Raw genomic sequence first — 25,622 nt, forward strand, 5'->3', positions numbered from 1 at the left:
TTCTTAGAACTTTCTTATTGGTGAACATTGACTTCCAGAGTTCTTTTGTGGGATCAATTAGATATATTCTTCATAAATAAATTCTTCTTGATTGCAAATTGTAGTTACTACAGTATCACTGTAGATGCTCTACTAGTGATTTCCATGTTTGACTCACTGTCCTACAACACTACACTCTCTGCTATTGACACATATATAGGTGGCTTCATTGTCTTTTATATTGAGAGCAGTTATGGTTTGACTTATTAGTCATCTACACTTTAAATGTTTCATTATTGTACATAAAGAGAAAGTTAAAAATTTCCTATTAGGGAATTACACAGATCTTCTTTTTCATCTTATCAGGCCCCACCCCAATATTATAATAATTAATATTTAATAATATGTTTGTACAACTATACAAAAAAAGAAGAAATTGAATTTCAATATGAAAATACTAGTGTTGTTATTTTTTTGTTTGATAAATTATTTTGCTTTTCATAATGTTCCGTGATAGTGTAATGAAAGTCAATGCTTGCATCTTTAGTTTTGAAGACAATGTGTTAAAGAAAGCTTATCTACTTTAGTAGATCTCAGCCTGTTTTCAACAGGGCTCATGTAAGTGAATCAAAAGACTCCAGAGGTCCATGTGCCTTGACATTTTCTTATAGAAAAATTTTACATGGCAATAAAGCAGAGGAAAATGATACAGTAATATTGGTAATAATAATAATGATAATAAAAGAATAACACAAGAACACAATAGTTAACAAAGTACAACAAATACATTAATTTTTGTAAGAATAGCATAGGTGGAAGACTACAAAAATGCAAGGTTCTATGAATGGTGCATTGATTAAAAGAGTATCCCTTTGAACAACTATATGAATTCCAGCTATCTGGATGCTCATTTGCATAGGAGTTTTGCAAAGTTACAAAGGAACAGTATCAGGTATTCAGATACCTGATGGAATACTGAATTTGAATACTTCATGAATTCTAGCATTTCACCAATTTAATTAATGAACAATGAATTTTATGTTATTAATTGATGTGCTAGATTATCAGTAAGTAGCCCTAAGTTGTATATAATGATTAAAACGTATGGCTTAAGATCACATTTACATCACTTTTTGACCACTTAAAAGAACTTTCATGATCCATCAGTGAGGTCATGAATGCCACTTTGATTTATATGTACTTTGTCACAAACTTATCGTTGAACTTTATGATCTATTCCATTTGGTCTTACAACTTAGGTTTGCAGGTCTTGACCATATTTTACAAAATCAATAAACTTAGTGAAGATGTTTTTCTTTTATTTTAAATGTTTCTAGGGAGTTCCTGTAATGACCCAGCTGAAACGAATCTGACTAGGAACCATGAGGTTGAGGGTTCAATCTCTGGCCTTGCTTAGTGGGTTAAGGATCTGGTGTTGCTGTGAGCTGTGGTGTGTGTCACAGACACGACTCAGATCCCTTGTAGCTGTGGCTGTGGTGTAGGCTGGCAGCTGCAGCTCGATTCAACCCCTAGCCTGGTTACCTCCATATGCCACAGGTGCGGCCCTAAAAAGCAAAAAAAAAAAAATTATAAATAAATAAATGTTTATAGAAAGCCCCAATTAACTATATAATATTTTTTTAAAATATTCTTATTGTATTACATTAAAATAGTATTCTTGTAAAATTTAATCATTGCAGAAAAGGATATATTTATTGCATTCCATCTTTTAGATTTTGTTCTGTGTGTTTAAATATATAACATATATAAACACAAGGTATTTATATATAATATTGATTTTTCACAGATAACATGTTTCTATGCTACTCAAGTTGTATGTTTATATTTCACAAATACCATGCCTATATATTAGCATATATATAACTTTTATACTTGTATTTATTTTAATGCAACATTCCATGTTGAAGATTGAATTTAACAATATTGCTCTTCATACTTTTAAACTGTTGTATAATAGTCCATGGACTTTTAAACTGTTCTATAATAGTCCGTAGTATCTATGTACAAGAGCAGTTTTCCTTAGTCATAAGCTATATTGTTTTCTGTTATAAGCAAGCTAGAATGAACATTTTTGAGTATGTCTCTTTTATATCAGTGAGATTATTTTTTATGGTCGATAGTGAGAGATATCTCTGTCTTACACAGTCTTCTTATTTCAGAGTTTAATAGACACTGGTTATTTACTCTGCATAGGAAGTATGCAAATATACACGTCCAGTAGTTTATGATGGTGATACACATTTCCAGAAATCTTTGCCAACACTTTATGTTACTAAACTCTTTTTAGGACTTTTCTATATATGAGAATGTGGTTGTAAACAATTTAGATGTTCCAATTTCTCCAATTTATCCATTTGTTTCTTTAACATTCAGTTCTGCTACAAACATTTATTAAGCATCCGTGAGTAGATAGCAGTAATCTCTTTGACTAAGAGTTCTGGCTGTTCACCTTAGAGCTTTCTGGATGTCCATTAGGAGGATGGCCTTACAAAGAGAAGAACTTTCTGCTTTTTATCCTAAGTTCAGTATTAGACTGTGTTAAAAATAGAAACAGAGAAGAAAAGAAAGTCATTTTCTAAATAATGACACTGTCATATACGTAAGTAGTAATAGGCCACGCTAAAGTGTGTAAAGATACAAACCAGGAGTTCCCGTCGTGGCGCAGTGGTTAACGAATCCGACTAGAAATCATGAGGTTGCAGGTTCGATTCCTGCCCTTGCTCAGTGGGTTAATGATCCGGCATTGCCGTGAGCTGTGGTGTAGGTCGCAGACGCGGCTCGGATCCCGCGTTGCTGTGGCTCTGGTGTAGGCCGGTGGCTACAGCTCCGATTCGACCCCTAGCCTGGGAACATCCATATGCCATGGGAGGGGCCCAAGAAATGGCAAAAAGACAAAAAAAAAAAAAAAAAAATACAAACCAAACTGTTAAAAATCACTAGAAAGTGGGAATACAGAAAGTCAGCATAAGAAATATTCATATTTTTGCATTGCATACATATATCTAAAAAAGTATGTGTGTCATAATCTTATTTTAGTTTATTCATTTTAAAATGTTAACGTGATGCTGGAAAATTATGCTTAATTTACTTTTGTTTTCATTTCCTCAGAACCTTCTTATAAACTATTATACATTCCTATCTTCTTCTTCTTCCCAGAGCTGTCAAATTTGTTCAAGTGATCATGGGGTATTAAGTCTTTATTTCTTTTAACATATTTGGAGTATCAACAATTCGAAAAATTTTTGTAGAATATACTTGAAAATGCAGCATGTAATTTCAGAAAAGGAAAGTGCTAAACACTAAGCAATAGTTTGCTACCTAAGATATTCTCTATTAAAATCTCTATTTAGTTGATAAAAAGATAAAGATCACTTTGAAAAGCAGGGATTTTATTTAGAATAAAATTTTCAGAGAGTTTAGCAGCCAGTGAATATTCATTGTGCACTAAGTGCTAAACAAGGTGTGATGGAAAAGTTGTACTTGCCTCTGAGAACCTAGTTTGCATTGTGGAAACACAAAATCATCAACATCCAATTTAGAAACTAACTGACAAATTTCATATGGCAAACCTTAGACTTAGTCACCCAGATGAATAGTTAAAGTGAGAACAATTTCTAGAAGTTTGATTCATCAAGAAAAGGTTCCTCACTAGATGCATGGATTTCAAGTTAGGTATTAGAGAAAACTAATGGATTAGCAGGAAAACTTAGGGAATGTATTCCAAGTGAAGAGGGAGTTTAATAATTTTCTTGCCTCAATGATTATAACATATGCAAACACAATTGTTCAAAGACCAATAAAAGTACTTATTTAAGATCTCCTTCCTTTTTGTTCTGTCTTCAAAATTGTAGTTGAAATCTGGAGAGACAGCTGCCAACATCGCTAGAGAGCTAGCAGAACAGACAAGAAATCATTTGAATGCTGGAGACATCACTTACTCTGTCCGTGCCATGGATCAGCTGGTAGGGCTCCTGGATGTACAGCTCCGGAACTTGACCCCAGGGGGAAAGGACAGTGCTGCACGCAGTTTGAACAAGGTAAGGACCAAAGTTACATGCACCTCTAAAGGTGTAGTAAAATCAGTGAAACTTTTTCCTAATTTCTCTTTCTATAAAATCAAATCTTCTAAAGAGAAGTGCTAGCTATATTCAATTCACCTCAGTGTTTCATTATAATAATCAGCTTACGTGACTTTCAATCCAAGGGACAATAAATGATCATTTCTCTCTGTGAATTTTGAATTTACAATTCTCTTTTCCATAGGTCTGTTTTGTATGCTAAATTCTGACAAGGTTAATATAAATAAATGCCATTTCTTTGGTTTCTTTTATTTTCCCTTTCGAACCTTTATATTAGGATAATTAACAGTGAAACAGATGTCTAATCAATACATAGAAATGTAGGAAATGGCAATAATGCAAAAAGATATTAGCAATACATTACAGATTTTTGAAACATAATTTAACCTAATTAATCTTACATTTGAAAACTCATAGGGCAATATTTAAGCTTTAATTTTTGTTTCCTTTTGATTTTTAAATTAATTTTGCATCACTACCATTGTAATTTAAAAGGTTGAAATGTGTTTCAGCAACTTTAAATTGTGAGTAATAAAAATAAGTGATTTTTTAATTTTTAGGGAATTTATGTATTTTTATTTATATCTATAAATCTCCAAAATATATTTATATGCATTATATACTTATATATAAGCATTTTATATGTTTATTGTACATAACCTGTACACATGTAAGCATTTCAGTTATATAAGTATATAAAATGTTTCATGTATTTATGAGGAATATCATGTATTTATATAACAAACTATCACATGGTGAAAAGATATTAGAACTGCTGCCATCTGAATACCATCTTTATAGTAAAGCTGACCAATTATTGAAACTGGGTTTTAAGGCCTTGAATATCAGTGACAGTCTTACTGCTTCTTAAAAGACAAGATTTGGCAGTGACAGGCTAATATCCTTTATGGAATTCACTAAATGAACACAGTCCCCTTTAGGGTGAAAATTACTTTTCAGAATGGTCTTTATTATATTTGTTTCCCTTCTGTCTTTTTACACTAGGAGTCTCATTCATGAAGATGGAAGTAATTTTTTTAGTGATGATTTGATATTAAAAAGCTAGATGTCCTATCTGGCAGATTTTCGTGCAGTTTCATCATCAAAAAACACATTCAGTTTTATCAATTAAATTATTACTAAAGTTTTTTTTTTCATGCTGAGTGTAAAGGAGTTATTTTTGTTATTCATATCCCTGATAGAATCTCAGCCAAGCTCCTGACAGAATATAATCCACAGCTGCCTCTGTAATCTGGGCATGCTGCGATTTTAATATGTTATTACCCAAACTAAACTGGATGCTTTTAATGAATATTGCTGCCAGCTATTCTTATCAAGATGTACTGGAAGTAGTCATTTCTATTAAGGTTACATATCCATAGCATTACTTGTTATTGCAATACTTGGTATCTTTATTTAAAAATGGTGTTGATGTTTGACAATATCAGGTAAAGCTGGCAATTAATGTCACATTCTAACTGGCTGTAGCTAATCAGCTTGCCTACTCTGAATATCAAATAACTACATAATGGGCAAATTTCCATTTGTGCAGCTTTTTAATGCTCTCTTTTGTTTCTTATTTGGCACTTTTCAATTGTGTATGTACTGTGGTTTGTCATATGTTAATTTGCATGTTGGGGTAAGGAGTTGGGAGGGCAAAGGTTAGTCCCATGCTTGCTGGCTTGCTCTCTTTTCCTGCGGTTCCCACTGTTCCCTGGAACAGTTATAACCCATCAGATTTGCAAAGTCAACTCGGTACAAATCAATTGTGCTCCACATTGAAATTCTGGAGGGTTTGGAGTCCTGCTAAACCAAGATGCTAGTCACTGATCCAAATGACAGCGCTGGCAATTTACTGGCACTCATTCCTCACTTAATTCTTTAGAGGAGTAACTGCTCTATGCTGGGGAAGAATGCATAAATGAACCTTGGGAGAGGATTAGCCACACAGAGGGCATCAGAGTAACTGCTCCTTAAAACTGAGGAATTTTTTCCTTCAACAGTCCAGGCTACTGAAGGAAAAAAGTAGGGAGGAAGAGGAAAACCACCATCTAACTTATAAAATTTGCAGTCATTTATTTAAACAGAGCATTTAAATGTGTTCATTATTCATCATTTTAACTCTAGGGAAAAATGTTTGGGACTGAATATGAGTTGCTGTTAACCTTTGGCCCAGAAAAACATCATTCTGGATGCAAACAAATAAAGACATGCACAAAAACAGGCTTCTTATCCCACAAATGGTTCTAAAATGTGTAAGAATTTTTGGTCAAAACCATCAAAAGAAATTCTTCAAGAAATAGGGAGTTCCATTGTGGCTCAGCAGTAACAAAACCAACTAGTGTCCATGAGGATGTAGGTTCAATCCCTGGCCTCGCTCAGTGGGTTAAGGATCCTGCATTGCTGAAGCTGTGATGTAGGCTGGCAGCTGCAGCCCAGATTCAACACCTAGCCCAGGAACTTCCATATGCCACAGGTGCGGCCTTAGAAGCCAAAAAAAAAAAACAAAAACATAAAACAAAAAACAGAAAGACAAAACAAAAAAAAAACTCTTGAAGAAATAAAAACAGAGATAAATCATAAGATTGATTATATTCTTTTAATCAGAAGTTACATATCTCTTGGTATTTTTCCCTTAGAATTAAATAATGAAATGAAAGTTCATTTCTTTTTCCTCAATAAATAGAATTTTTTGTATGTCAGAGCACATGGTTTGTGGTTCACATTAACCATCTGAAATATCTGTAAACCACAGATAATTTACTATCTTTGAAAAATGGGTTCCAAATTTTTGACATAATTTACTTACCTTCATTCATCTTCATTTGTGGCCCATGAATTAATAACTAACCTCATGTGAACTGGATCATGGCAAATGAATGAAGTAATATGGATTTTGACTAATTTCTACTAAACTTATTCCAAGGTGTCTTTCCATCATTAACAGCTTTATACCATCCAGTTATCACTCAGGTTCTGAAAAGGTGTTGGTTCCTATTTTCCAAGCCACTGCTGACATTTTGCTGCTGCTTAGCGTTCATTCTCTTCTGTAAAGTAGCACACGACAAAATAAGGTGTTTGTGTAGATGTGTTCTTTTATTTTTCTTGTTTTCTTCTGTCACTAACTTGTTTTTTCTATTCTGTGTTTAATCTGCTGTCTTAATGGATTCAGCTTCAGAAAAGAGAGCGCTCTTGCAGAGCCTATGTCCAGGTACTTTCTGCGTTTTTATACATGTGTTAAGTTGTTGAATTGTCTCTGTTGGTATGGGCTTCTGATAGAAAGATGATTATGTATCCTGCTGACTAGAAGAATTTTGGAGATGGCATGGAGGGTGGGAACAGAAAGGTATAGGAAAGGGTATGTGCTAAAAAGAGATTGGACAATGTCAGTATTCTCTCATCCAAGAAGAACACAGACTAACAGAGGTGCAACTTTGGGGTGTGAGAATTTTGATCATCACTGAAAGGTGAGTTGGGTGTAATATTTAAATCTCTAATTTCTTCAGAGGTAGATTTGACAACATTTCATTCATACATTGATCTGGCTGCCATTTGAGTAGCAAGTCATACCAAAATGATACTCAAAGTCATATAAGACAACAAATAGTCTAGGATACATGGAATAGCAGGCTCCTATGCCAAATTGATCAAGACACACTATGATGATCTTACTCTTCCACTCATTATAAACATGTGGGTCCCAATGTAATGTAATTTTTCTCCAGTTAACATGCTGCAATTTGTTTCTAAGCATAATTAAAAAAAATTATATGTGGATGGGTTTTTTGTGAAAAAGAATCCCAGAAGCAAGCTTCAACATTATTTTTACAAGGAGGGAAGGAAGCAAGGAAGGGAGAGGATGGGAAGGAGAGGAGAGGAGAAGAGAGGAAGGGAGGGAGGGAGGCGGGAGGGGGTGGGAAGAAGGAGGGAGGAAAGAAGGAGGAAAGGAAGGGAGAGGATGGGAAGGAGAGGAGAGGAGAAGAAAGGTAGAGGGGAAGGGAGGAGGAAAGGAGGGAGGGAGGAAGGCAGAGTGGAAAGGGGGAGGGAAGGAGGGAGGGAGGAAGGAAATAAGGAGAGGGAGGGAAGAAGAGAGGGAGGAAGGCAGGCAGGCAGGCAAGAGCAAGTGACAAAATGATTAAGTAATGACCATGCTGTGCTTTATTCAAAGGCGGACAGTCCTTGGGTTGCGGAGTGCAGTGCTTCGCTGTCAGTGGCACACTCTTCCTGAGGGAGTTTTATAGAGACAACTCGGAAAGAAGGCCTGATTGGCTGGGAGGTTGGGCATTTCCTTAAGGGGCCGCCAGTCCTGTTTTCTAGGGTAAGGCGAGCTAGTCAGAACTGAGGTGGAGGACTTGTGATTGTTTCGGGAGGTTTCCTTGACAGTCATGTCTCATAAGCGCAGGTATAGATGTGTGATGCGGACCAGGCCACTGGGCGGCCTCCGTTTTGTGGCTCCCAATATACAAATTAGCTTAATCAGAAGGAAGAAAAAATATGAAACTTTGTGGCTATAAACTTTATTCTCTATGTGTATATAGCATAGCATTTTGAAAAGGGAAGGCCAGCTGCATTTGTAGAAAGAGATGGCCTCAAGGCCCAAGTTACTGGTTCTCAGATTAGTCATCCAGAAATTAAACAGCATCAGTTTATTCACAATAAGGACATTTTGTGAGAGAGTAATTTAGAGGAAAAAATAATAATAATTTGAGCATTGAACAGAGATTAGGAAAAAGAGCTTTTAATTTGTATTTTATTTTATAAAATAATGAATCCTTTTTATAAGAAGCTGTTCAGGCTTATTTTTCTAAGGTTTCAGAAAAGAAATTGCTTGGAAGGGTTCATGTATATATATTGCTTAGTGTGTGAAATAGATGGAAAAATTGGATTATTCTTCAGCATTGAAAGCTGAGGATCATTTTTGAGCAATATTAGGACTGTTTTTGATTGCAGTCTTTGCTGTCCTTTTAATGGGGCCTTGGAGATAATTAGCCTTTCGGTATTTAAATCTATGAAATGCATGGTCATTCAAACATGAATCTCTGATGGAAAATTAATAGCACAGTTTATTCAATGGCTGATTTCCTGGTGTTATAACTGACTGGCTATGAATAAATGTTTCAGCTATTGACTAAACATCAGATAACACCAAATACAAACAGAATACTGGTGAGTAGAAATGCTCACTAATACATGGCATTACTTCTGTTCCTTTTAATGTAGGTCATTATTTGATGAAATTTTAGGGAAAATAATACCTTAGTCTATTTGAATTTTGAAGACTTATGTTATCTATTATTCCTGTGTTCAGAGCACATTCTGAACTAACTATGAAATAGTATGAAATACACCTGAAATGCTTTATTGCATTAAATTTGAAAAGAAAATAATTATTTAATTATCATGAGAGTTTTAAAAATGTTTTCTTTCCATGGGCACAAGCAGTGATTCTTCTTGGTTTGATTTTGACCATCTAAATATTTAGCTTTTAATTATTTAGAACTACAGTGTCTATTTTATGAATTACCTAGACCCATTTTTAACTTCTTGCTTCCCATCTTTTGTTTATTTCACACACACACCACAGTGAAATCTGGACTGTCGGCTGTCAGCTCTGATAACTTATCTGTAAATGAACAATTAAGAGATAGTTGCTTTGATTTTTAAATAATATGTGAATCTCCTAAAACTCATTATGCTTTTGTCCCAAGAACTTTAACAAAAATGAGTAAAGAGTCTAATATGTTTAGTTTTCTTTATTTAGTTGTAATTTTAGATTACACTAAAATACTTGCGGACTATCAAACAATAGATACTGTGTCATAGTAAAAATATCATTTTCACATCTCGGACATAATACATGCCATCATTGAGAAGAAGGTTTTATGTCTTATTTCAGAGAGGATAAGAAAAGCTTGTATTACATATGATATTAAGTAGCCTCCATGATGTAATATTACCAGAAGGGACCTTAGAGATGAAGATGAGTTAGTTGCAATCTGGAGAGATTAAATGACTGGTGCAGAGTTACACAGCTAGCACCTATGGTACTAATGTTGCTATCCTGATGTGTAGCCACTACTTCATCAACACCGCGGTGAACAGTAACAGTGACTTCTTGCTAAGAATACATGCATTGATTAGGCAGTGTGATCATCACTATGCAGAGCATTTTGCATAAATTCTTATTTAATATTCACAACCCTATGATATAACTATTGCTCTTTTTAACTTAACATAGAGAAAATGGGGCACGTAAGAGGGATTAAATGACGTTCGCAAAATTATACAGAAGTAATTGAGGGGTTCCTGAATTCAAAGCCAGGTCCTCCTGAATTAGAAGCTCATGTTCCCATTCTCCAAAATACTATGACTGCAGAACTTACCTCATTATATGGCATTAGAAGTCAAGATATATCATTTGGCTTTTATTTATTGTATTTCAGGATGGTATAGAATAAAATGATTTTTTTTAAATTCTTTTTTTTTTTTTGTCTTTTTGCCTTTTCTAGGGCTGCTCCTGTGGCATATGGAGGTTCCCAGGTTAGGGGTCTAATCAGAGCTGTAGCTGCAGGCCTGCACCAGATCCACAGCAACCCGGGATCCAAGCTGCATCTGCGACCTACACCACAGCTCATGGCAATGCTGGATCCTTAACCCACTGAGCAAGGTCAGGGATTGAACCCATAACCCCATGGTTCCTAGTCGGATTCAACCACTGAGCCATGATGGGAATTCCTAATTCTCCTTTTTTTGAGATTGAGTTCAAATGGCTTTGTGGTGATCATTCTGTACCGATAAGTGCAGGTCAAAACAAACATCATTTGCTTGGAGGTCTTTGGTTTTAAGAGGAGACTGTGATTTAAAAATTATCATCTTGAGAGGAAAAAAAAAAAAGTAGAAAATATTCTAGCTCTATGATAAGGGAGGAACTGTCAAACTGTTTTCGAAAATGTCCACATCAATTTACATTTCCCCTCTATGAGGGTCTAGCTTATCTATATCCACAACAGCGCTTGTTACTGTTTTTGAATATAACCAGCTAGTTGTAATTATACAGTTGTAAGTATACAACTTAGGTGTGAATTGCACAAGTTCTTAACTCTGGTTGTGGAATGAGGGCAGGGGAAGGTTTCGGAGGGTAATCCATGAGCCAGTAAAAAGACATAATATGGCTCTGAAGAGAGATCTGAGGTTTTAATGAGAATCTGAGAGTAGAATGTGACCTCAACCAGCTTAACAACTGCCTTCATGCTCTATAAATGTAACCAGAACTTAGATTTACAATTTTTTCTCATTTTTCAATCTCAAATCTCATCTTTTATTGATTGATTGATTGATTATCTTTTTAAGGGCGCACCCTTGGCATATGGAAGTTCCTAGGGTAGGCGTCAAATTGGGCTACAGCTTCCAGCCTACACCACAGCCCAACATCAGATCCAAGTTGCATCTGTGACCTACACCACAGCTCATGGCAACACTGGATCCTTAACCCCACTGAGTGAGGCCAGGGATCGAATCTTCGTCCTCATGGATACTAGTCAGGGTCATTACCACTGAGCCATGATGAGAACTCCTCAAGTTCCCATCTTTTAAGTAGTAATGTATGTTCACATTGCTCTCTTCTTCAGCAGGAACTATTAAAAATTACTGACATTCATTTTTACTGCTTGAAAAGCAGAACATTTTCTAATTAGGAAATATAGTTTTCTTTCTATCAGCAGTTTCCTTTGTCTCCAAATATGGGAGGTGGCATGGACTCCTTGATAGTCTACAGTCCACCTTGATTAATGGGAAATATAAGTACATGCAGTTATTGATGTGAATCTCTGGAGTCATTCTTTGGAACCTACTATTATCTGCGTAGTTGAGCTGAGAACTGATCAGAAAAAAATGGTACATAGATACAAATTTTTAACAAAACACATCCACACATAGGCTTGATTTCCTTTCATCTTCCCCTTCTTCTTTCCATGTTTCTTTTTCTTTTTTTTGAAAGGCAGATAGTCTATGTGCTTTTTAAAGCTTACAAAGTATTTGAAATAAGCTCTCTTTTTGTTTCAACTTGGAATTATAATTTACTTGTTTTATTTTATTTGATTATTTTGCATTTCTTTTACCCTAATTATCCACTAGAAATCTATATCATAGGTACCATCAATGTAAAAGCAGTCTCCTTCTTCAACTGGAAGAAATATCACATAGTAGTTAACAAAATAAATATTCAAGAATGATTAGCTGTGAGAGTTCCTGTTGTGGCTTAGCAGATTAAGAACCCAACATAGTGTCTGGGTCTGTGAGAATGCAGGTTTGATCCCTGGCATCACTCAATGGATTAAGGATCCAGATCTGTTGTTGCCACAAGCTGTGGCATAGGTCACAGATGCAGCTCTGATTTGGTGGTGTTGTGGCTATGGTGCAGGCTGGCAGCTGCAGCTCCAATTCTACTCCTAGCCCAGGAACTTCCATATGCTGCAGATGCAGCTGTACAAAGAAAAAAGAGAGGGAAAAAAAAAAAGAGTTATTAGTTGAGCTCACATGCCCAGTAATTTTATCAGTACTGGGAATCCAAGAGTATGCATGACAGGCAAAAATTCCCTACTCCCTCTCCTAGGGTGAAATTTCTAGTGGCAGAATATAAACAGTAAGCTAGGTATCTGAAATATGCAATATGAGAGATGATGATAAACGTTAACAGAGTAAAGTAAAGCAAGAAATGCATCACTGAGGTGATATTTGAGAAAAATTGTGAAGGAGTGAACTGTGAAGATATACAGCAAAAAGCATTCCAGCAGAGCAAACAGAAAATTGCTGAGGTGGACACGTGCCTGTGTTGTCCAGGAAGCCAGTGCAGCCAGAGCAGAATGAACGAGAAGAGGGTAATGGGATTTGAGTCTGCAGGGCAGCAGGGCCCAGATCTGAGAGACCCATTGTAAGGACTTCAGCCTTTATCCATAAACACAGGAAACCATGCAGGCTTCTGGGCCGAGGAATGACATGATCTGATATGTTTTAAAAATGGATAATAGATGATAGCGGGAAAGTAAGGGCTGAGACCAACTGACATTTGGACAATAGTGGTAGCTTGGAACAGGACGTAAGTATGGGATGCTGAGATAATTAAATGGAATGGACAGGATGTGCTAAGGGGTTGTATATGATGTGTCAGAGAAAGAGAGCTTAAATGACACCAAGGATTTTGCTTGAGCACTGGAAGGTCGAAGTTCCCAGTTATTAAGATGGTCTATTACCAATTTGGGAGGAATACGAAAAGAACTTCACTTACGGGTGTTTTAAGTTTGAGACTCTTATTGGGTATGCAATATTGGAGTTAAATATGCACTTAGATATTTGAACTTGAAATTAATCTGAGAGACCAGGCTAGAAATAGTCATTTGGAAATGTTTCACCTGGAGTGGCATTTGCAGCCAATGCACTGGATGAATTCAAGGGAATGAGTGTTGAGAGAGAAGAGAATTGAGGGCTGAGCCCCAGGGCACTGTTGTATGATGAGGTCAGGGAGAGGAAGCAGTGGAGACGAAAGAGCAGCCTTCAGGAGGGGAGAGGATCTGGAGAATATGGCATCCAGGGTTTAGCTCAAGTTCTTGTTTCATGGAGGAGCCATGATGTCAAGTGCTGCTGAATTGGCTCTGAGATGCTGATACAGCTGTTGCATGATAAAACTGATGTCGTTTCGATTAATTTTAAAAAATTCCAAGGCCCAGATCTCTATATTATTATATGTACTACATCAACATTTTTACCTATGGCTTTCATTTTTTTTGTCTTTAATGCAGACTTTCTGTGAATCAAACTTGCTACTTGCACCTTTGACAAAGTGCAAATTGAATTATGCCAGTTTTCCTTGTGTGCCTTTGGTGCATGAGACAAGAAAGATTCTAACCTCCGTTTATATTGCTGGGAAGAAATTAATGAGTATTTTCAAGTTCCTTGTTTGGTCACTTAATTGGCTGTGTGACAAAGAGCTCCGTGGTGCATGTCAAACAACTTTCTGAGTCCTCTAATGATTTGTGCTTTGCTTGACTTGTGATACTATCCTGTCAGGCTGGATATCCTTGTTAAAGTGGCTAGAATAAATTGGCCAGTGGTGTGCATACAATGTAGTATATTAACTACAGCAACAGGGAGTACTTTTAGCAGCTCTTTCAAGAGATTTCGATGTTTGCCCATACGCATCAAAGCCAACCCAAACTTTCATTTAATATAATTAAAAGGACATCTGAAAGTAGTTTGAATCACCCCAGGTTCTAGAGGTTTGGTAACCCTTTGTTAAAACCCTGTGAACTTAATATATTTCACAGCTTGATAAATCTGCATTTGATTTGGGCCCGTAAGAGAGAAAATATAAATCTGCACCCTGCGTGTTTCTGGGCCCTGAACCTATTGCTGAAAGACATTGGGATCAAAGAAAGTGACTTCCATCTGCAAAGGAGAGTCGTTTTCTTTAGACAAAGATATAAGAATCCTTTTCTCTAAGTTGTAGTTCTTAAATGCCATTGTAAAGCAATTGTTGAATCAAAAGACAGTAAAACCACATGTAATGTAAGCAGAGTAAATTATGCAGATTTTGATTTAAGAGCTCAGACAGGTCAATTTATAAACTTAATGATTTAAAAACCCCCAACGAACAATGACAGATGTTGATGATGGAGATCCTGCTTTGACATGCAAAGAACATCACTTTGGGAATCTCTCAAAATTCCAGTGGCTAATGTGTCGGGCCAGGCAGAGATGGCTGCTTTACAAAGTCATTTTTGACTCTTCCCTTTTGCATAGTTCCTATAAACAAGATATTCCAGCTACTGTTGCATATGCACAGTTTGTAAATGCTCTAAGAAGTAATTCTAATCAGGGTGGGAAAAAAAAAGCCCTTCCATTTTTAAATAAAATATTTTTATCTAAAATAAAAGTATTTTCTGGAGTTCCTGTTGTGGTTCAGTGGTAACAAACCTGACTACTATCCATGAGGACCCGGGTTTGATTCCTGGCTTCGCTCAGTGGGTTAGGTGAGCTGTGGTGTAGGTCACAGATGTGGCTTGGATCCTGGATTGCTCTGGCTGTGGTGTAGGCTGGCAGCTGCAGCTCTGATTTGACCCCTAGCCTGGGAACTTCCATATGCCACAGGTGCAGCCCTAAAAAGAAAAAATAAATAAATAAATAAATAAAAAGTATTTTCTTACTTCTTTCCACCAAGTTTGATTCTCTTCTCTCTTATAACTTCTTGATCAAAGACTAATTTCTTGATTATATATATTTTTAATTTTGAAGTCCATACTTAAGGCATCATTGCTTTCTGAACATAAGTTTATCTTCAGAGATGCTTTAAATACATAGAATATAAATAGATATCTCTATGCAAACACAAAAAATACAGATCAATTTACTTTGCTATTTCTTTAACAGCTTTATGATCACATAGCTAACCAGAAGGAAAAATACATTAAAAATAGCATTACAGATTTCAGATCCTTTCTGAAACTTTCATTAGCTTTTCTGGTACAGGTCAGAAGAGAAATGGAAGTTTTAAGGTGTAATTTTCAGTCAAGTAGTTGCCTGATGGCTTGGAACCAAACAAATGATTTTTTAATACTGCTCCCAACTGAGTTGTAATTTTGATATTTTCCCTTATCCAGTGTATTCATTTTGTACAGCCAGTAGTAACAGAGACTTAACTATGGTAACTTAAACCACGGACTTATTTTCATAAATAAAAAAAGAAATGCAGCCAGAGCAGTTCAGGATTAGCATGAAAACTCCATATCAGAGACCAAGACTTCATCTGTTTTTCTGCACTATTATCTTTAGCAAATGGGCTTCCATCCTCAAAATGCCAAGATGATTATCTAGGTTCCATCATCACTTCATGCTAATCTCTGCACAGAAGGAAAAGGACAAGTAACGAAAATACTCATCTGTTAGAACATCCTGAAGGTCTCGTCTCACCCAGCTACATCTAACCATTTCTCCTACTCCTGACCATGTCCCTTGGGCTATTCAGTTTGCACAGCAAAATGCTTCAGTAATAGGTGTAATTCTGCAGGTGAGCGTAGTGTCCAATGATTCTTGTCTGTATCGAGAGAATTATTGAACAACTAGTAAACTTCCATGCAACCAAAAATACTTTTTTCTTAGTTAATGATACATATTGATATCTTCATCCAGTTTTGATGTGAAAACCTGCTATAGGTTTATTGACAATACCAAGGGTTACTTTTAAACCCTAAGTACAGATTAGAATGTTCTGTGGATTTTTCTGTTGTGGTTACATCATGAAGGTGATCATTTCTGTTAAAAAGGGGGAGAAAGGGTTATTTCAAATTATTTCCAGATGGTATTTTCTTCTTTTTAAGTAATTTTTTGAATAGCTAATATAGGCAGATGGTTTAAAATTCAAAAAGTAGAGTAATAGAGATGCCTCCTTCCCCCTGAAGCCACTGCATTGTTCACTCCAGGGTATGCCACTGATGTTGTGACCTGTTTCAGTGGTGCCCCCTTAGAATTGCATAGTGCCAGCAAGCCTGCCTCTCCCCTCTTCCCTCCTGATTTATTCAAATCTCCTCCCTCAATGCCATTACTGTTATCAACCTCCAGAATATCCTATCAGAGAAGACTATTGCTACTCACATCCATGTTTATATAACGTTTCTTTCTACATCTTGTCTTGTAATCACAAAACAGTTGTTCTCTTCACCTACAGTAAAGCCTTTGGGAGTAGCTAAGGCAGACCCACACAATGTGGTAACATTCTACCATTGAAAAGATTAAACACATGGAGATGAGCACAGGGTAGGCTCGTATCATAGTTTAGATCAACCAACTTGACTTCATCAGTAGGAGACTGATTGAATAAAATGGTACACCAAATAGTGGTAGACTCTTTAGCCACAGAAGGAATGAGGTAGATCTTATATTGACTTAGAAAGATGGGTAAACAGACTTATGGTTGCCAAGGGGGAGGGGTAGAGAGTGGGATGAACAGGGAGTTTGTGGTTAGTAGATGCAAACTATAGTATTTGGAGTGGATAAGCAATGAGATCCTGATGTATAGCACAGGGATCTAGATCCAATCTCTTGGGATAGAACATGATGGAAGATAGTATGAGAAAAAGAACGTGTGTATGTATATATATGTATATATATATATATATATATATATATATATATGACTGGGTCAATTTGCTGTACAGCAAAAATCACACAACACTGTAAATCAACTATATATTTTTTTTAAAGAAAGATGGGTATAATATAGAATCAAGTAAAAGGAGAAAAAAAAAACAAGGTGAAAAACCGAACGGCTGACAACACTGTTATAATGATCACATTTATTTGTGTGTATGTGTAAATATTGATGAGTTTACAGGGTCCACAACAACTAACTGTCAAAGAGATTATTTTGGGGAGAGGTGGGTTTTGTTCCATAAATAGACTTTCCAGTTTTAATTAATACACTTCTGTATTTTTCAACTGTTCAAAAGCATATACTTTTGAAAATTTCTTTCTGTAGACATTGTTTTTAAGAACAGTTTAAGTTTTATAGGGAAATTGGTCAGTTAGTATGGAGTTCCAATTTGTCCCCCCTACATAGTTTCCTTTATTACTATCTTGCCCTATAATTAATGAACGAATATTGATATATTATTTTTATTAATTAGAATGCGTAGTTAACTCAGATTTCCTTAGTTTTTACCTCTGTCGTTTCTGTTTCAGGATGCTATTAGGATATCACATATACTTAATCATCATGTCTTCTTAGGCTCCTCTAGGCCATGACAGCTTTTCAGACTTTCTTACAAAATTGTCCTTTTTAAAGTCAGAACATACATTTTCCATTTAAAGTAATTAACCTGTATAGTTAAAAATGGCAGAGAATTATTCATTCGTTCACTCTCTCCAACAGTATTTGTTGAGTGTGTGTGCTTCAGACACTGTTCCAGGTGTAAAGACAGATGAGATTACTACTTTTGCAGAGCTCACATCCTAGATTAATAGACCAGAGGTTGGGAAGGAAGTGACAGTCAGTCACTCAAAATAATAAAAGAAGGTAATGACAGAAGTACGATGCAGACTCATGTGAGTGAACGTGACTGCTTGGACCTTAGATTGTGTGTATCAGGGAGATGACAGTGAAGCTGACTCCTGTCTGTCTGAGATAAGCCATGTGACTATCAGGAGGAAGAGCACCCTAGGCTCCAGGTCCCTCCATCATGGCCGCATGAGGTTGGAGCGTTTTGGAAGTAGAAGGAAGGCCAGTATACCTGAAGTGGTGGGTTGAAGGAGAATACAGGGGTAGGAAAGCCGTGGAAAGGAGTTAAGATTTTGAGTGCCTTGAAGAGCTTAACTAGGGTTCTGATGTTAGATTTTTGCAAGAGTTTATTGGTTGCAAATTTAGTTTTTCTCTGATGTCTTTTAATATAGCTTTGCATCACCTTTACAGTACGTAAATTATGCTATTGCATTCTCCCTACTGCTGAATAATGTTTTAAAAATGCAAATCTGATCAAGACTTGACCCTACTCAAAGGGTGGCCATTATTCTCTTTTTCCCTTAAGAAAGTAATTCCCTGTTTTGGACTACAGTGATTGAGAATGTGACTTCTCTTGCTGATTTCCTTGCCTTTCACTGGTCACTTCTACATCCTCAGATTCTACACTCCCAAACCACCTAAGTACTTGTAGTTTATGTCTCTATGCTGTTCTAATCACTGGACTGTCTTCTTGGATTACTTCTAGATTTGTTTTCCTTTCTCTAGACCTTCTTCTCAGTAACTTTGACTTATCAGTCAAACCTAGTTTATGTGCCAATAAAGAAGCTCTTTGTCCCACTTAGTCTGGATAAATGCCCTCTTTTCACCCTCTGTTTTCCTTTTGGTATAGCAATTATCAAGCCACATTTTAATATCTGTTCACTTTTGTATCTCTGAGCTCCTTGGAAAGGAACAGTGCCACTTTTGTTTCTGTATCCTCAAGACCTTTTAAATTGTACTTAGCACATAAGAAGTGACCTATAAATATTTGCCATTTAACTGAGGCTCTAGGCTAATATTTCCAATTGCTTGCTGGTATGCCCCCTACAATAGAAATTCTCAAAACACTTGCCTACATGCACTATCATCAGTCCCTCACCCCCCATTCTCCCTTCTTTTCACTTCATCAGGCTTTTGCTCCTGCTGCTTTATGGCAGCTGTGCTTACTGAGGTCCTTATTGATTTCATACTGCTGAACTCAGTAGTCAGTTGTCAATCTATTGTACTTAATCAGTCAGAAGCATTAGACACAGCTGATCACTCCCTCTTTCTCCTTCTCTAGGTTTTCATCCTCTTGAGGCTTCTTTCCAGCCTCATTTGCAGGCCCATCTTCTCCCAAACCCTTGAGTTGAAGTGCCTCCTAGCTCAGTACTTAGTATTTTCTCTTTTTCCCAGCATTCTCATGGTGATCTCATTGATTTAAATATCATTTATGTGGAGCTACCATCATGGCTCAGTGGAAACGAATCTGACTAGTATTCATGCAGATGCAGATTCGATCCCTGGCCTCGCACAGTGGGTTAAGGATCTGGTGTTGCTGTGAGCTGTGGTATAGGTTGCAGACATGGCTTGGATCCATTGCTGTGGCTGTGGTGTAGACTGTAAGCTATAGCTCCGATTCAATCCCTAGCCTGGGATCTCCATATGCCACAGGTGCGGCCCTAAAAGGACCAAAAAAAAAAATTACCATTTATGTGTTGAAGACTCACAAATATTATCTGTACCACAGAGGCTTTCCACTTTCCCAAACTCCAAAATTGATTTCAAGCTAACTTCTCAAAGTCTTTCACATTTTTTTCCTAGGAGACACCACAATTCGTAATTGAATTCCGATTTTCCCTTGAACACTAACTTTATGTGCACCCAGTTGCTATGGTTCAGTCCACCCCTGCTGTTTTATATAAAAAGTTATAAACCTGGGCCTCTGTAAGGTTTGGGGACATGCAGAGTATGTTTCCACTTGTGGTCTTTTAATTCTGTTTGTTCCCTGTGATTGGTATATCAATCAAATATCTGCCTGGGTAACTCTTTAAGCGATTTTTGTCTTTTTGGAATTGTTACATTTTCAGTGATGTCTACCTGGACCATCCCAGGTAAAAGCCTAAGCCACCCTCTTCCCAACCCCACCCCAGATTTTAGATCTCTCTATTGAGTTTATTTTCCTTTTGTCTTATATGAGGGGCCGGCGGGGGGCGGTGAGGGAGAGATATAGATTTAAGTTTATATCCCTTGCCAGAATGCTCAGTTCTAGAGTTTTTTGTCTTTTTCCTTTCCACTTTAAGATGTATCTCAAGAGTCTAGAACAGTGTTGGCACATATTAAATGCTGAAGAAATACTGAATGAAAAAATGAGCTTTTAAAGGTACTTAAAATTGAACTAATTATCCCTCAGAAGGAGCCTCTCTGTAGTTTTCTCTTTATTTTACAACCATTCTACTTTACCTAGAAAAAAAATCTAGAGTTATTATTTCAAGAAGGGCTTTTTGGATACTTTTATGATCATATTTTTTCTGGATACATACTCTTTCTTCATCTCCGTTGTCAATTATTCTTACTACATTTTCTTCTCCATTGTTAGTATTTCTGGGCTATCAGTTCTTCTCCCTCTACTCAGTTTATCAGGGTAATACCAGACATATCAATGGTTCCAATGAGCTTATTTGAATTTACAGTCCCTAAACTTACTAGACAAGAGCAGATATTTGAGTAAACTGCGGACCAAAGGATTGAGAACATGCCACCTCAAAATCTGCTACCTTGGAACATTAATAATTATTTTGAACTGAAGGCAATTAACAAACAGCAGGCGAGGAAGGACTCCTGACCGCCCTTCCTTCTACTGAAAAGCAGATCATAAAATTTCCCACATGCCAGGACGTGAAGAACATTCTTAGCATCAGAGTGGGAGTCAGCCCCAAAAGGGGTCCGTGCAATGCCTCTTTTAGAAAGCAGAGCCACTATCTCATTAAATTCTCATAATGGTTTTATGAAGAAGGGGTCTTTAGACCCATTTTACAGATGAGAAACTGAGGACAGGAAGGTGACTACTTTGGCCAAGATCACATAGCAGGAAAGTGGCTAAACTAGGATTTGAAGCTCATGATATCAATGAGATTTAGTACAAAGTTCCTTCCATGTATGAACTTCAGTTACATATATTAAATATGATTTGATTTACCAAAAAAAAGAATTTTAGTGATTTTTTAAAATTGTTAGAATAATGTGTACAATGTCTGTTTCTTTTCTTTGGGGAGGTAGATATAACTGTTTTCTTTCTCTTAATTTTACATTCATGATTAAAATTTTAAAAATTAAAAAAAAGATCTGTGCAAACAAACGTGCTGAAGTAATGTTTACTTTCCACTGTCTTTCCCCTTGTTTCCCAGTCATTGTCCCACAGTTTACTGCCCCCAGAAACCTAAAGCCTTTCCGTTATCTTGTGACTTCACCACATATTTATCATTCTGTGTTTAATAAAGCCTACAAACTCTCACTCCTAACTGCTTCTTCAGGTCTTTGTTTTTCCTAAGAATGTTCCATTGTGCACATAAAAATATTAAATAAAATTTATATTTTCCTGTTATTCTGTCTTAGGTCAGTTTAATTCTCAGGTATAGTCATAGAATCTAATAGGGTCATGGAAGAGTTCTATTTCTCCCCTGCAAGGCTTCTCTGGATCTTTTAAACAAATGCCCTTCAAGTACTTTGCATTCAAATCAGGAAAACCTGAATTTATCATGTTTTGCCCACTGTCCCCCATAAGTACCTACATCCTCTACTTTTTCATGACCAAAAATTTGCTCCTCTTCCTTTATTCCACTTTTAAGTGAGGGCCCCAGGTGCCAAGCATTTCACTTCTTTATTTTCCTCACTGACCTTCATAATCAACAACTTCTTTTAGTTATCTTTGGGATCTCTCTTTTCCTCCATCCCTGGAGCCAGAATGCATGAATTCGAACCCTGATTCCACCATGTGTTAGTTAATTAGGCTTTAGCAATTTATTTAACTTCTCTGTGTCCCAGTTTTGTCACTTAAAGTTAAAAATGATAGTTTCTACCTAATTGGGTTATTGTCAAAATTAAAAGAGTTGATACCTATAAAACATTTAGATCACAGTCTGGAACACAGTCAATAAATATTAACTATTATATTTATACCACTCCTCTACTTTAAATTCTTCAGTGACTCCTTTGGGAAGAATAGTGAATATCTAGGTTTGCACATCTCTTTGAAAACTCGCTTTCACTTACTAATCTTTCCACTGAACCCTTTGCTCTCTGCTCTGCTGTAGGGAGCTTTTTCCAGATCCTCTGAGATGCTTGTTCTCTTTTCACCTTTATATCTATAGGCACATGCTCTACCCTTTGCCTGTTTGGTCAACATTATAGTTAAGCCTGAAATCCTATTTCTTGGAGCCTTTCTAATGTAAAGCTTGAGCCCTGTGTTCCCACTATTATAATGCTTGTCATGTTGTGTTCTATTTACTTGTTTAATTGCCTGGCCTCACTGTATTGTTATCATTTTGAGGAAAGGGAGAATGTCTGTCTCTCTTGCAGTGTCCTAGATGAAGGTACTTAGTTAATGTTTGTTGAATGAATGTTGACTTCGCAAGAAGTTCAAGTTTATAGCTCTATTTAAGACCTATGACACAATCTAGATTTATTTGACAACATTCAATCACTTAATTCTAAATAAGTTTTAAAAATAATACAGTCGATGACAGTATGCTAAAAACAACACTTTTTTAAATGACAAGGGGTCTCTTAAAGGAGTAGACGCAGTTTCATCTTGTTTTGCTATTAAAAGTTCTTAGTACTCTATTAAGGTCAGTTGTGTTATACAATCTAATTTTAATTAAGACTTGAAAAATGCCAGCATTTCACTGTAATATAAAAGAGAGTTCAGAGATTAGTGGTGTTAATATGCTTAGTAATATTAAATGACAGTGATTATAAAAAGATCTTTAGGTTTATTGATCAGATGTGTAAATATAAGTCACTCAACTTTACTTCTAATAAAAATCCTACAAATTTAAAACTGGTTTGAAGATTCTTATAACATTTGACCTTTAAAATTTTTATTTGCATCAATGTCTAAATGTAGATTGCAGGACGGTGTGCCCTATTTATGCAATGATTTTATGTATTTATTTACTTATTTTTAATTGTTATCAATTGTTATTTCCCCAATACATTTTTTTTTCCTGCTGTACATCATGGTGACCCAGTTACACATACATGTATACATTCTTTTTTCTCACATTATTATGCTCCATAATGAGTGACTAGACATAGTTCTCAGTGCTACACAGCAGGATCTCATTGATAATCCATTCCAAAGGCAAAAGTCTGCATCTGTTAACCCCAAGCTCCCAATCCATCCACTCCCTCCCCCTCCTCCTTGGCAGCCACAGATCTATTCTTCAAGTCCATGATTTTCTTTTCTGTGGAAAAGTTCGTTTGTGCTGTACATTAGATTCTAGATATAAGCAATATCATATGATATTTGTCTTTCTCTTTCTGACTCACTTCACTCAGTATGAGTCTCTAGTTCCATCCATGTTGCTGCAAATGGTATTATTTGTTCTTTTTTATGGCTGACTAGTATTCAATATGGAGGTACCTTAGAAAACTATACATAGAAGTACCATATGACCCAGCAATCCCACTCTTGGGCATATATCCTGACAAAACTTTCCTTAAAAAAGACACATGCACTCACATGTTCATTGCAGCACTATTCACAATAGCCAAGACATGGAACCAACCCAAATGTCCATGGACAGATGATTGGGTTAGGAAAAAGTGGTATATATACACAATGGAATACTATTCAGCCACGTAATGATTTTAAACTTTTGCTCTATTTCACTTTAGTCTCAACTGATAAACTTCATATCAAGAAATCAAAAATGAATTAAAGTTGTTTTTATTTTATAAATTTTAAATTATATATTATAACTTATAACAAGTATATAATTTATAAAATGAATATAAATATGTAATATAATTATATATTATAGTTTACATTATAAATCAATGTAAATTCTCTCTATATAAAATATACACACGCACATATATAAAATAGTCAGAAAGCAAGAAACGGGAGCAGAGAAAACGTAAAGACATTTCTCTTTCTCTGCCTATCCTGAAATTTATACATGAAATATATTTTAAAATAACTATATAATTAATATTGTAAAACAGCAGTGTTTGACATGATGATCATTGTACATATTGGTAAAGAAACATTGCATTCAGGAGAACACATCGAAAAATGAAGAAATGGAAGTAAAGAGTAAAATAAAATTTCATATTACTAGGCAGTGAATCAAAAGGATGCCAGCAATTTATTATTTTAAATTTATCTACTAATAGGAAATAATTACTTTTAACTTTCTAATGGGCTGCCTGGTGATAATTTGCGTATTTATAATTTTTGCTTTATATAACACAAAAGAGCTTTAAAAAATAATGAATGAGTTTACAAACTTAAGATCTAAACATGTAACTCTTTTGCCTAAGTATTTTTAATGGCTGTATATTTTCTATTATGGTAAAGTCTGAACTTCTCTAATACTAAGTATCTTCTAGAATCTGACTTCTACTTAAATTCCCTCACTATACTCTTCTTTTAAACTATATTTCCACGTACTATACCTTCTCCTCACCCCAAACCCAATACATCCCCTGCTTTAGTACCCTTTTTATTTATTTATTTATTTTTTTAATTTTTATTTTTTATTTTTTTTTGTCTTTTTGCCATTTCTTGGGCCGCTCCCGCGGCATATGGAGGTTCCCAGGCTGGGGGTCAGATTGGAGCTATAGCTGCCAGCCTACACCAGAGCCACAGCAACGAGGGATCCGAGCCACATCTGCGATCTACACCACAGCTCACGGCAACGATGGATTCTTAACCCACTGAGCAAGGGCAGGGATCGAACCCACAACCTCATGGTTCCTAGTCAGATTCGTTAACCACTGCGCCACAACAGGAACTCCCCCCTTTTTCTTTAAAATCATCAACTTGCTCATTAGGCCCCTCAGCTTCAAATTTCCTCATCATAGTTAAAGAAAGTTGATTCATTTCCAGTGTCCAGCTCAAAAGCAAACATCTTCTGGGATCTCTTCTCAGTCCTCCTCAGCGAAACTCCATCACTTTTTGTCCCATGTCATGTGCTTACCTTCTGCTTTGGGGCACTGGCAAATTGAGATCAGAGTCCCTGTTTTCCTACCTTCTCCTAACCTCACTCAACAGTAGCTTCCCTAGCGCTTTGCATATCATACATACTTAATAAAATCTTTTTGAGTTACTTGAAAGTGAGCTTAGGTAAATCTTAGAATATTTTGGAAAGCTTTTTGTAGACTATGTTGTCATAGTGGTCTGCATTCACTGCAATAACCTGGGGTCCTCCTTTTCTCTGTAATTTCCTGTAACTCACCCTGCCTTCCTTCTAAGCCCTGCTGATATCTGACACTCAGAAGACACAGCAAAAAAG

General features: G+C 36.2%; 1 protein-coding gene across 50 annotated transcripts in view; it reads left to right on the forward strand.

Annotated features, from left to right (window-relative positions):
• ADGRL3 (adhesion G protein-coupled receptor L3) overlaps nt 1-25,622 on the forward strand; it is an 812,688-nt gene that overhangs the window by 655,911 nt on the left and 131,155 nt on the right. For 45 of the 50 annotated variants that reach the window (XM_084972365.1, XM_084972348.1, XM_084972359.1 and 42 more), the window contains 2 exons: nt 3,852-4,037; nt 7,252-7,290. In XM_084972365.1, the coding sequence (XP_084828491.1) occupies nt 3,852-4,037; nt 7,252-7,290 (225 nt within the window). The remainder of the gene's footprint in view (nt 1-3,851; nt 4,038-7,251; nt 7,291-25,622) is intronic. The other 5 variants (XM_084972370.1, XM_084972354.1, XM_084972356.1 and 2 more) reach the window with 1 other exon arrangement.

Source organism: Sus scrofa, chromosome 8 (genome assembly GCF_054392235.1).
Source record: "Sus scrofa isolate SSC_HxYL_T2T_F1_AM1 chromosome 8, Sscrofa_HxYL_maternal_Yorkshire_Landrace_v2.0, whole genome shotgun sequence".
Lineage (NCBI taxonomy): Eukaryota > Metazoa > Chordata > Mammalia > Artiodactyla > Suidae > Sus > Sus scrofa.